The sequence below is a fragment of the Bubalus bubalis genome, chromosome 18 (assembly GCF_019923935.1).
Source record: "Bubalus bubalis isolate 160015118507 breed Murrah chromosome 18, NDDB_SH_1, whole genome shotgun sequence".
In the NCBI taxonomy this organism is placed as follows: Eukaryota; Metazoa; Chordata; class Mammalia; order Artiodactyla; family Bovidae; genus Bubalus; species Bubalus bubalis.
In genome coordinates, this window is record NC_059174.1 from 56,503,108 (window position 1) to 56,514,825 (window position 11,718).

The 11,718-nt window shown below is 54.4% G+C and overlaps 1 protein-coding gene across 2 annotated transcripts; it reads right to left on the reverse strand.

The window, feature by feature from the left end:
* Nucleotides 1-3,458: 3,458 nt before the first annotated feature.
* On the reverse strand, nt 3,459-9,512 carry KLK14 (kallikrein related peptidase 14). Of its 2 annotated transcripts, none has more exons than XM_006080000.4 (6): nt 9,243-9,512; nt 8,969-9,030; nt 7,688-7,859; nt 5,499-5,752; nt 4,720-4,856; nt 3,459-4,140 (listed from the first exon to the last, which is right to left on the reverse strand). In XM_006080000.4, the coding sequence occupies exons 2-6, from the start codon at nt 9,006-9,008 to the stop codon at nt 3,985-3,987; spliced, it is 759 nt and encodes a 252-aa protein (XP_006080062.4). In that variant the 5' UTR covers nt 9,009-9,030; nt 9,243-9,512; the 3' UTR covers nt 3,459-3,984. The 2 variants fall into 2 exon arrangements, with proteins under 2 accessions (XP_006080062.4, XP_006080063.4); XM_006080001.4 differs by having other exon boundaries at nt 8,969-9,077.
* Between the last annotated feature and the right edge of the window lie 2,206 nt (nt 9,513-11,718).

Consider the following 11,718-nt stretch of genomic DNA (forward strand, 5'->3'; position numbering starts at 1 on the left):
CTGGGGTCGTATAGACGGTGCTTACATTGCCCAACACCAATGTGTGATAACACGTACAGAGTATGGCCCCCCCGGAGAGCCCCCTGGGCTTTGGTGTCTAGGTTGCTTTTACTGGGTGTTGGTCCGTAGGCACGTGGCTATCTGCCTGCGCTGCTAGCTTTAGTCTTCAGCTCCCCTGCAGGTCCAGCACGCCCCCAGACCTCCACCACGAATCACCTTATTGAGATAGACTATCTGTCGTGGCCCAAGGCCCCTGGGTAAAGAAAGACACTGTTATTAGGCAGAATACTCCAAGGGCTTACAGGTTATCTTCCAGAGAATGGGCAAGGGCCAAACTTTTCTTTGTAAGGTAAACAACAGTCCTGCTGAATTAACCACTCAGTGCATGACCCACTTACAATTATAACCCTCCTCTGACATTCTTTGCATCTCTATCCCCTCACTCTGCCTTGAAAGTGAAAGTGTTAGTGGCTCAGTTGTGTCCCAGTCCTTGCGATCCCATGGACTGTAGCCCGCCAGGCTCCTCTGTCCGTGGAATTCTCCAGGCAAGAACGCTGGAGTGGGTTGCCATTTCCTTCTCCAGAGGATCTTCTTGACTCAGGGATTGAACCCATGTCTCCCGCACTGCAAGCAGATTCTTAACTCTCTGAGCCACCAGGGAAGCTAACTCTACCTTACTCTGCCTACTCTGCCTTACTTTTCTCCAAAGCATTTACTCCCATCCGTAATATATATATACTTCCCTGGAGGTACTTCCCTGGTGGCTCAGACGGTAAAGCATCTGCCTACAATGAGGTTTGTGGAAACTTACTTCCAGAACTAGGGATGGAACCTGGGCCCTGGCATTGAAAGTGCTGGGTCCTAGCCATTGGACCACCAGGGAATTCCCAATGTTTTGTGTTTTACTTATTTATCTGCCCCTTGTTTGCCCCTCCTCCAGAAGTGAGTTCCCTGAGGGCAACGGTGTTGTGTGCTTTGTTCCTACAGCAGTAACTGGCACATAATAAGATTCAATGACTATTTGCTGGATGAGTGAATGAGCTGCAGGCATTTTTGAGGGTGTGGTGAGATATGAATCCTTATCTGAGCAAAAGCTTACCAGTACTTGGTGAAATCGATGAAGAGTAAGACTTTTGGTCCAGTGATCCTGCTTTGGTGAGTATTCCAGAGAAGCCTTCTTGTAGATATATAAGGGGCCTGCCCCACAGCGGTCAATAGCCTGGGTGTCCATCACTGGGGAACTGGGTCATTGAATGCGGCGGGTGTATACCAAGAGTGGTGCTTCTCAAACTAATAAGCATTGAATCCCCTGGACTGCGGGACGGGGTGGAGGTGGGGGTTGGTGGCTCGGGCGGGGGATCTTCTTATAATGCAGATTCTGGTTCAGTTGGTCTGGGATGGAGTCCAAGACTCTGACTTCTTTCTTTTTCAATATTTATTTTTAGCTGTGCTGGGTCTCCGTTGCTGAGAGGGCTTTTCCCTAGTTGCAGCCGAGTGGGACCTCCTCTTCGTTTTGGTGCCCGTGCTTCTCATTTCAGTGGCTTCTCTTGTTGCCTAGCATAGGCTCTAGGCACTCGGACTTCAGTGGTTGTGGTACATGGGCTTAGTCGCCCTCCAGCATGGGGAATCTTCCTGGACCAGGGATCAAACCTGTGTCCCTTGCATCAGCAGGCAGATTCTTATCCACTGCACCTCCAGGGAAGTCCTGATTCACAATTTTAAAGGTTATGCTGCCTTTACAGTTTTTGTAAAGTATTGACTCTATTCTCCCCCAGCAGTCTTATGAGCTGTTGTAGCCAGGCAGGTCCCAGGCTGCCCCCTCAGAACTCTCTGATCCTGGGTTGTCCTCCACGGCCGAGCAGCTGGACACATGTGGCCACACAGGCTTCCCCTGTATCTGAGTTCTGCAGTATCCAAGCACAGAACCTCGAGAAGATGGAGATGGAATCGGGAAGGGCTGCCCAGTTGCTTGGGGCTTCCCAGGTGGCACTAGTGGTAAAGAACCTGCCTGCTAAAGCAGGAGACAGAAGAAATGCAGGTTTGATCCCTGGATCAGGAAGATCCCCTGGAGAAAGGCATGGCAACCCACTCCAGTATTCTTGCCTGGGAAATCCCATGGACAGAGGAGCCTGGCAGGCTACAGTCCATGGGGTCGCAAAGAGTCAGACACACCTGAAGTGACTTGGTACGCACACATGTCCAGATGCTCACCGTTACAGACGTAACATGACAGGCATAAACAGCCTCGAAGCATAGATACCAGCAATGATAATTAGGAATTGAGTTTTGAGTACTGACTTTTCAAAAGCGTACATTATTTAATTGCAAGTTTCTGTAATTTAATTTTATATTATGGCTATGTTGAGCAACCGGTGCTCCAAATCCCTGAAAATTTGCCAAGAGGCTCTTATGGGCTGGTATGAGCTGGCTCTGGCGTGCATACAGGGCCTGCCACCCAGCCCAGGTTTAATGACCTTTTTGTTCCTAGAGACTCTCTGCCTTCAAATGAAGTTTACTGTTTCTTGTCTGGCACCTCCTGCTAGGATGCAAGCTCTGTGATGAGAAGTGTTTACATTTGTCTGGCTTGTTCGTGGGCCTACTTCCAGTACCTAGAACCATGCCCAGCGCATAGTAGGTGCCCAGTAAATAGAGGTTCTTGAATGAAAATAAGAAAGAGAATGAGATTTGTAACACAGTGATGTTGTACAAATTAGAAGCAACACGTTGTGACAACCGACGTGTGCCAAGGAGGCATGTTATCGCAGGCCAACTGGGCTGGTGCCTGTGGTAAAGGAGGGTATCTGGAGTCAGGGGTGACAACTAGAAATAAGTAAATAAAACGAGTGCAGGACCTGAACTCAAGGGTGTGATGAACTTAACTCTCCTCACCTAACATCTGATTAGGAAAAAGAGGACCTCTTCATTTGCACCGTGTTTTCCCAGGAAAACAAGGTCGGGCTTTGCCCTGCCTGTCCTGGGCCTCAGCAGTCCCTACTCATAGGACCCCGAGAAGAGGCTGGGAGAGGGGTGGTCCTGCTCAGGGGGTCACACTGCAAGGCTGGGGTGTTTTCTTCCAGCACACCAGGTACGGTGGATGGCGAGGGGGCGGACCCCCCGGGGGACACCATGCTCCTTGGGACACAGCTCCTGGCTGGCCGTGATCGGACCTCTATGCATGTCTCTGTTGAGTGCATTAAATGAATGGGTGAATGGAATTTAAGATTGTTAAAAACGTTCTTTAAGCTGTTTATTTTGTATTGGGGTATAGCCAGTTAGGGCTTCCCTGGTGGCTCTGCGAGTAAAGAATCCACCTGCCAATGCAGGAGACTTGGGTTCGATCCCTGGGTTGGGAAGATTCCCTGGAGGAGAAATGGCAACCCATTCCAGTATTCTTGCCTGGAGAATCCCCTGGACAGAGGAGCCTGGAGGGCTACAGCCCAAAGGATCGCAAAGAACTGGACGTGACTGAGCGGCTAAACACGCAGGCATAGACGATTAACAACAATGTTGTGATAATTTCAGATGAACAGCAAAGGGACACAGCCTTACTATATACATGTATTCTCTCTCTCTCAAACTCCCCTCCCATCCAGGTGCCGCATAACATTGAGCAGAGTCCCCTGTGATATACAGTAGGTCCTTGTTGTAGGATTGTTAAAAATTTATTAGTAGCATTTATCTGGTTTTTAGAGACACTGAGAGCCTTGAAAATTGTCTTCTTTGGAATGCGGTGCCAGTTCAATGCCTTTGTGTTCATGCTCCTGCTCTGGTGTCTTGGGGTACCCTGGATAACGGGGAGGAGGTAGGGGTGCAGAGAGAACCCCTGAAGGAACTGCTCTGGGAGAGGGGAGTTCTGAGCCAGGGGTCAGGATCAGGATGCTGGGGGTCTGAGGGAGGAGGACCTGGGGGCTAGGGTCCCTGGGTCTTGAGTGGGAAGGGCAAGGTCTGGGGAGCATGTGGGCAGGTGATGTTCTGTCCCGCCGGCTATGATCTTCTCCGTATGGTTCCCTGGATCCAGGTGTGATATTTGCACAGGTTGGTGTAGACGCCGGGGTAACCAGGCTGGGCACAGTGCTCCATCCCCCAGGACACGAGGCCCTGGAGCTGCCCTCCGCACACCAGGGGTCCCCCGGAGTCACCCTGATGGGGAGAGGCAGAGATGGAGACATCCGTGGACCGACGGCCAGACCCCTGGCCGTGGGGAACCCAAGAGGCAAAGATGTGGGGGGTGGGCTGAGACCCCTGGAGATCTCAGCCCCTGGGGCTTGGGGTCCCTTGTCCCGTGTGTCTCTTGGGCTCCTCTTCACCTTAGCTCTACATCTAGAAAACTGCATGTGTGTTTCCACACCGCGTGTCTCTGGAGCCATTGCTCAGGGATGGATTAAGACCTCCAGACACTGAGCACAGCTTTCTAGGGCCCCATATGTAAAGACGGCAGTGACAGCAGCAATTAGAGCTCTGCACTCTTGCCATGGACGAGCTCATCCCATGCCACCCAGTCCTGCTGCCCCCATGGGACAGGTGAGGAAACTGAAACCCGGAAGGTTAGGTCCATACCCAAGGGTGAGCAGCTAGGAGACAGCCTGGCTGTGACAACCTTTCTCGATCTCTGAGGGTGGGAGGGGGGCCTCCCCTGATCTTCCTGCTCCTGAGGTCCTCTTGTACCTAAGTCCCAGCCTGGAACAAGCCCCCTCCCCAGGCTTTCTCCCTGGGGCTCACCTGACAGGAGTCCTTTCCGCCTTGGGGAACCCCTGCACAGACCATGCCCGGGGTGATGGCGCCAGAGTAGGCCTGCCGACACTCCTGATCCGAGGAGATGTTGATGTTCACACATTGCAGAGAGTTGGGGTACTTGGCTAGGGGGGCATTGAGGTGTTAAAATGAGGTCTACTTTCCAATAGGACCCAGAACTCAGGGCCTGAGACCCTCCTCCTGCAGACCCAGGAGTCCTGACCCCCAGCCCCTCCTCCCGCAGACCCAGGGGTCCAGCCTCTGGCCCCTCCTCCCACAGACCCAGGGGTCCAGCCCCTGGCCCCTCCTCCCGCAGACCCTGGGGTCCAGCCTCTGGCCCCTCCTCCCACAGACCCAGGGGTCCAGCTCCCGGCCCCTCCTCCCGCAGACCCTGGGGTCCAGGCCCCCAGCCCCTCCTCCCCCAGACCCAGGGGTCCGGACCCCCAGCCCCTCCTCCCCCACACCCAGGATCCAGGCCCCCAGCCCCTCCTCCCGCAGACCCAGGGGTCCAGCCCCCGGCCCCTCCTCCCCCAGACCCAGGGGTCCAGCCCCCGACCCCTCCTCCCGCAGACCCAGGGGTCCGGACCCCCAGCCCCTCCTCCCCCACACCCAGGATCCAGGCCCCCAGACCCTCCTCCCCCAGACCCAGAAGTCCTGACCCCCAGACCCTCCCGACTCAGACCCAGGGGTCCAGACTCCCAGCCCCTCCTCCCACAGACCCAGGGGTCCAGCTGCCAGCCCCTCGTTCCCGATGTAGGGCCCCTCACCAACAGGACTAGAGATGGTGCCCCAGCCCGACACAAGGCAGGAGGAGCCCACGCGGGGGCAGGAGCTGGCGACGGAGATGGGCCGCACCCTCGGCCCCAGCCGGGCGGGCCGCTCCAGCTGCAGCAGCATCAGGTCGTTGTCGTTGGTCCTCGAGTTGTACCGGGGGTGTGGCACCTTACGGACCACGCGCAGCACCTGCTGTGTGGCCTCCGGGATCTTCAGGTTGTGCTTGCCCAGAGCAACTTGAAGTATCCTGGCCCGCGACCCCCAAGGGTAGTGCTGCTCAGGATGTGAGCTGGAGACCCCGCTCCCTCCCCTGGGGATGAGTTTTCCTCCAGGTTAACTCTCCCCCTGGGCTTCCCAGGTGGCTCAGTGGTAACGAATCACCCTGCCAAGGCACGAGACACCAGAGACGCGGGTTCCATCCCTGGGTTGGGAAGATCCCCTGGAGGAGGGCATGGCAACCCACTCCAGTATTCTTGCCTGGAGAATCCCCATGGACACAGGGGCCTGGCGGGCTACAGTCCAGGCTCACAAAGAGCTGGACCCTGCTGAGCGCGCGCGTGAGCGCGCGCACACACACACACACACACACACACAACCCTCCCTCTAACCACAGGCAGAGGGTTTCCTGGATTCTTGGACCCTTTCCCCCAGCCTGGACACTCTCTCTGGGTCCAGTCTTATATCCTCCCCTTCCCCTGGTGGGCTGTGCCCTGCCTTCTGAGGTTTGTGCTTGCTGGCTCTGCCCTAGGGTATGCGCCTGGGTCAATACCCTGTATTCTAAAGTGAGGCTCTGAGCTGTGGCTCTAGGCTCTAAATCAAATTGATCTTCTGGAGTAGGCGCCAGGGAAGCTCCACTGAAGCTCCAGCCTGGCCTTTGGGCTCTAGACAACCTAAACTTTTGACTCGAAGCTAGGAGTTGCGTTCTAGATTAAAATCAGATGCTAGCATACTTTCTAGATACTGGTGTGCGCTGTAGTTTCTAGGTTGAGTTCTGGGTTCTTGATGAAGCTCTGGTTTATGACGTGGGTTGTAGACAGTGGCTTGAGTTCTGTGGTCCAGCTGGACTCAGGGTTCTAAACATCAGCCTGCATTCTTGATATTAGGTTGGGTTCTGCTTTCGATCAAATTACAGGTGATAGTCCGGATTCTTGGTTCAAGATTCTGGTCTGAGCCTTCGACCTCAGGCTGGGCTCTAGGTTCTAGAAGGAGCTCCAGACTATGGTCAGGATCCCAGGTTCTAGGTGTTGGTTCCATCCTGGGCTTTATGTTCTAGACTCTAGGACCTCGGTTCTACACTGAACTTCGGTTTATGGCATTAGATCCGGTTCATGAGCACTGGGTGAGCTTTTGTCTGGACTTTGACTTCTAGTGTGGGGTCCAGGTTTAGGTCTAGAATCTGGGAAGGGCTCTGGGCTCTCTATGAAGCTTTAGATTATGGTCTTCATTCTGGGATGGAGAGAGCAGGTTGAGGTCTGGGTTCTAGGCTGCTCAAAGAAGAGCTATAGACTAGACTCTGGATTAAATGTTGGATCTAGAACAAGCTCCAGGTTCTGTCTTTATCCCATGCTCTGAGCTACAAGCAGGTTTCCAGATTTCATGGCTGGATGGTGAGCTCTGAACCTGACTCTGGATTCTAGGCAGTGTTCTAAGAGGGGGTCCTGAGTGAAGGTAGCTGTGTCCTGAATTCAACCACCACTCCCAATCTTAGTCTCTATGTGGAGCTTGGCCTCTGGATGGATGTCAGGTTTTGTGTTAGGTTCTAGATTATGTGCAGGACTCTAAGCTGGTATATGGGTTCCAACCGGCTTCCCAGGTGGCTCAGTGGTAAAGAATCCATCTGCCAGTGTATGAGATGCAGGTTCGATCCCTGGATCGGGAAGATCTCCTGGAGGAGGAAATGGCAACCCGCCCCAGTATTCCTGCCTAGAGAAATCCCATGGATAGAGCAGCCTGTCAGATTACGGTCCATGGAGACCCAAAGAGTCAGACACCACCGAACGACTGAGCACATGATCATGGTTTCTAAACTGCTGATCAATTTATGGCTGGCTTCCATGTTCTGGGTCTGTGGTTCTAGGCTCTTATCTAGACCCCAAACTAGGATCCAGCTAGTACCCTGGGTTGTACACAGGGCTAGACTCTGGAATTCACTTGGCAGAAGAATTAGGAAGGGACCACTCACGGGCGGGCGCAGTGAGCAGCGGTGATGACCCACTGGTTGGACAGCAGGGACCCTCCACAGAGGAAACGACGCAGGGGGCCTTGCAGGAGGGCTGCCTGCCACGGTTGGGAGCCCTGGGTGCATGTGTAGCCACCGATTATCTTGTTCTCATTCCCTTGGTTCTGGGCCATGGCTAGGAGAAGGCAAGGGTGAGCTAGAGTGGGGGAAGCAGGTAAACAAAAGCTCTCCCGCCCTCCCCCTAGCTCTCTAGGATGTCTGGAACCCACAAGTCCCCCCTATGCTGCCTAATCCTTAACCCACCCATCTTTACGTACCCCACCATGTATGAGATACGCCCAACAGTGCCCACAGTATTGTCCAGACACAACCAGGGAGTTTTCTGACACCCCCTCACTCCCAGGCACCCCATAGCATCTATTATGAGGCCCCAGAACCACCTCATCCACAGTCCTGACACTACTGCCCCTGACTCTGCTTTCCCACGCATGCTTTCTACGATCACTTTATGCAACATGCCACTTCTCTGCTCAGCAATCCTCCAACACCTTCAGGGAGCTCCCTGTCCCTTCCCCAGACTTCTCACTCTGTGTGTGGTCCCCCAGGATCACTCAGGGCCCCCAGGTTACCCCTTTCTCCCTACACCCGCTCTGCATGACACACCACTCCCCAGCCAGGAGCCCACCACCCCATCATCATTGCTGCCGTCACTTAGTTCTTCCCTAATACAATCAACAGGGCTTCCCAGGTGACTCAGTGGTAAAGAATCTGCCTGTCATTTAGGAGACAAAGGTTCGATCCCTGGGTTGGGAAGATCCCCTGGAGGATGAAATGGCAACCCAGTCTAGTATTCTTGCCTGGGAAATCCCATGGACAGAGGAGCCTAGTAGGCTACAGTCCATGGGGTCGCAAAGAGGCGGACACGACTGAGCGACTAGCGAACAACGCAGTCAGCAAGTGTCCTGCTGGTACTTTCTCATACGACTCGGTCAAGACCTGATTGTTTTGCTCGATTCCTCCCTTGATTTCTCACTATCTCTTGATGTTGTTGTTCAGTTGCTCAGTCGTGTCTGACTCTTCACTATCTCCTACAAGTCTCTGGACCCTGCGATACTCCAACACCTCCACCCCTTAGAACCTGGGCCTTCCTCTAGCATGCTCCTCAACCATGGTCCCCAGACTACTCCCACCCCTTTTTGCCAGGTGAGCATCTCAGGTCCCCAGGGCCCTTCCCCATCTCCCGGTCTCTTCTCAGAGTCCAGCTCCACCCCCACCCAGTCTTACCTAGAGCCAAGATCTGAAGAGCCATCAGCATGAAGAACATTCTGAGAGCTGGTGGCTGGATCCTGGCAAATGCAGAGAGAATGTGAGGGCCAAGGAAGCTTCAAGAGACCTAAAGGTTATAGGTGAGAGAGCCTCTTAGAGACTGAGACCCTTAGGGACATGGATTGGGGGACAGAATAGAGGTCAGAGACCAGAAGGGCAGGGTCTGGGCCAGGGTGGGGTGGAGGGCCTCCTTGGTGGCTGGAGAGGATACTGAGAAAGGCTCAGGGCTTGCCTTGATGTCTCCTGTCTGGTGGAGTGGGGGTGGCATCTGGCTTCCTTGTCACTCACCGAGGCCTTTTATCCCTGGTCTGAGTAGCTGGCCCTGCTCCTTCCTCCACCCTTCTGAGGTTTTTTTTCTTTTTTTTTTTTTAATTGCCTATTTCCTACTCCAGGATCCCTGTCCCATCTCCTCCCATATCCTCTCTGGCCGGAGAAGCAGCCACAATTCGTTCACGAGAACCTGCCTACCTGGCGGGGGAAGGTGTTATAATCTGGGAGGAACCCAGGGAGGGGGAACTCTGGGGCAGGGTGGACGGGGTGGTGTGGGGTGGGGGACTCGGGTGAAGGTGCTGGGAGGGGCCGGGAGACAGAGGGACAGAGGTAGAGAGAGGCTGCCCGGGCAGCAGAGAGAGGTGAGGAAATGTGAGAGAAGTAGTAATAGGAAGGAAGAGGAAGAGGGAGAGGAATACGGGCCAGAAAGACGTGTGAGAGGTGGAGAGAATTTAGGGAGATGGAGACTAGAGACAGGAAGGAGGAGGCAGACAGAAAAAGACAAGATGGGTGGGGGCGGGGCGCAGGGACGGGGATTCACGGAGAGATGAGTGTGGGAAGAGTGAGAGACAGAAGCAGAGAAACAGAAGGAAGGAGGGGAAGACAGAACAGAAACAGGCAAAGAGAAGGAGGAAAAAGCACACAGAGAGAAAGGAAGCAGAGGTGCCCCACCCTCCAAACACACACATGAGGGATGGCAGCAGAGATGACAGGAGGAGACCCAGAGAGGACGAGGAAGCATGCAGAGATCCCGAGGAGAAACCAGGCGGAGGACGGGAGAGAGGGAGAGGGAGCGGAGGCCACAGGGGGCACTTGAGAAAAAGGGGAGACGGGGAGGCAGGGATGAGAGATGACAGCTGCAGAGGGACACGGGGGGGCAAGGGGTGGGGCTGGGAGCTGGCAGGAGGCAGGAGGTGCCGGGGGCACCAAGGTTCTGGCTGTCCTGTCTCCCACACGTTCTGTGGTCCTTGAGGTCCTGAAAGGTAGGGGAGCAAGGGTCAGGGCAGAACAGGTACCTCCCAACTCAGGCTCTGCAGAGAGGTCAGGGAGAGTGGGATAGAAGGACCCAGAGAGAGTTGGGACAGAGACCCAGGGAGAGGGGGACAGAGACTCAGGGACAGCAGGAGAGACAGAGTGATGAGATGGGGGATGGGCCTGGGTTTGGGGGACCCATCCTAACTGCTGGGCAGGGCCCCGCCACCAGCAGCCCCTCCCCCAGCCTCTTAAATTCACTAATGACTGCAATTTGTCTCAAGGCAGTCAGTCCAGGTCTGGACCACCTCATGGTGACTCAGGAGGTCAGCTGTCTGCACTCTCCCCACTGCCCTCCAGTGCCCCCTCTCCTGGGGGTCTGGCTTCCATACCACTTTCCTCCCCTTTCCACCTGGACTGCTGCTCCCCCGCTCCCTTGCAGAGGCACTCAGTGCCCCCTTCAACTGTTTTCCCTTCAACTGGCTTTTCAGAGAGGCCACACTACTTCAGGCTGAAAACCTTGGTTCAGGCCCTGGTAGACCAGAAGGGTGAAATGCAAAAATAGAAGCCCTTCTGCCAAGAAAGAATTCTCTGTGGACAAGGTGGTGGTGGGGAGGGGTGGGGAGGGGTGGGGAGGAGTGGGGAGGCATGGGTGGGGTGGATGGGGTGGGGGGTGGAACAGGCAGCTGCTCTGGGAGGGCTCAGATGCTGTAGTGCATTTTGTTTTTGTTTTGGCATGCAGAATCTTAGTTCCTCGACCAGGGATTGAACCCCTGTCCTCCCTGCATCGAGAGCATGGAGGTTTTTGTTTATAATTTATTTTAATTTTAATTTTATTTAATGTTTTACATTCCATTTTATAATTTATTTTTAATTGGAGGATAATTGCTTTACAGCGTGTTAGTTTCTGCCTGTATAACAACGTGAGTCAGCCTTATGTATAAATATATCCCCTCTCTCTTGAGCTTCCCTCCCGCCCCCGTCCCACCCCTCTAGGTCATCACAGAGCACTGAGCTGAGCTCCCTGTGCTATAAAGCAGCTTCCCACTAGCTCGTTTACACGTGCTCAGTTGTGTCTGACTCTTGGTGGCCCCATGGACTGTAGCTCACCAGGCTCCTTTGTCCTCAGCATTCTTTAGGCAAGAATACTGGAGTGGGTTGCTGCGCCCTCCTTCAGGGAATCTTCCCAACCCAGGGATTGGACCCCTGTCCTCAGCATTGGCAGGCGGATTCTTCATTGCTGTACTGCCAGGGAGGTCCCAGAAGGCTGTAATTTGAAGGACTCACAGGGATCCTCTGCTGAGCTGGAAGATAAACCCGAGATCTCTTCCTAGAAAGAATACTCGGCTTAAGCAGAAGGCCTCAGTGAAACCCAGGGAGCCCAGGACAAAAGTGCTGGGGATGTGGCCACAAATAGGGCTCTGTTAACCAGCTCATCCCCCACCTATCACAGCCCCTCGCCCCCT

Bases quoted from the DNA above. Each gene is read 5' to 3' on its own strand.
- KLK14 (XM_006080000.4), bottom strand. From the start codon at position 9,008: ATGTTCTTCATGCTGATGGCTCTTCAGATCTTGGCTCTAG. The intron at 7,860-8,968 runs GTAAGACTGGGT...GCCTTCTCCTAG, and splicing joins TCTTCAGATCTTGGCTCTAG to CCATGGCCCAGAACCAAGGG. The intron at 4,857-5,498 runs GTGAGGGGCCCT...ATGCCCCCCTAG, and splicing joins CACCATCTCTAGTCCTGTTG to CCAAGTACCCCAACTCTCTG.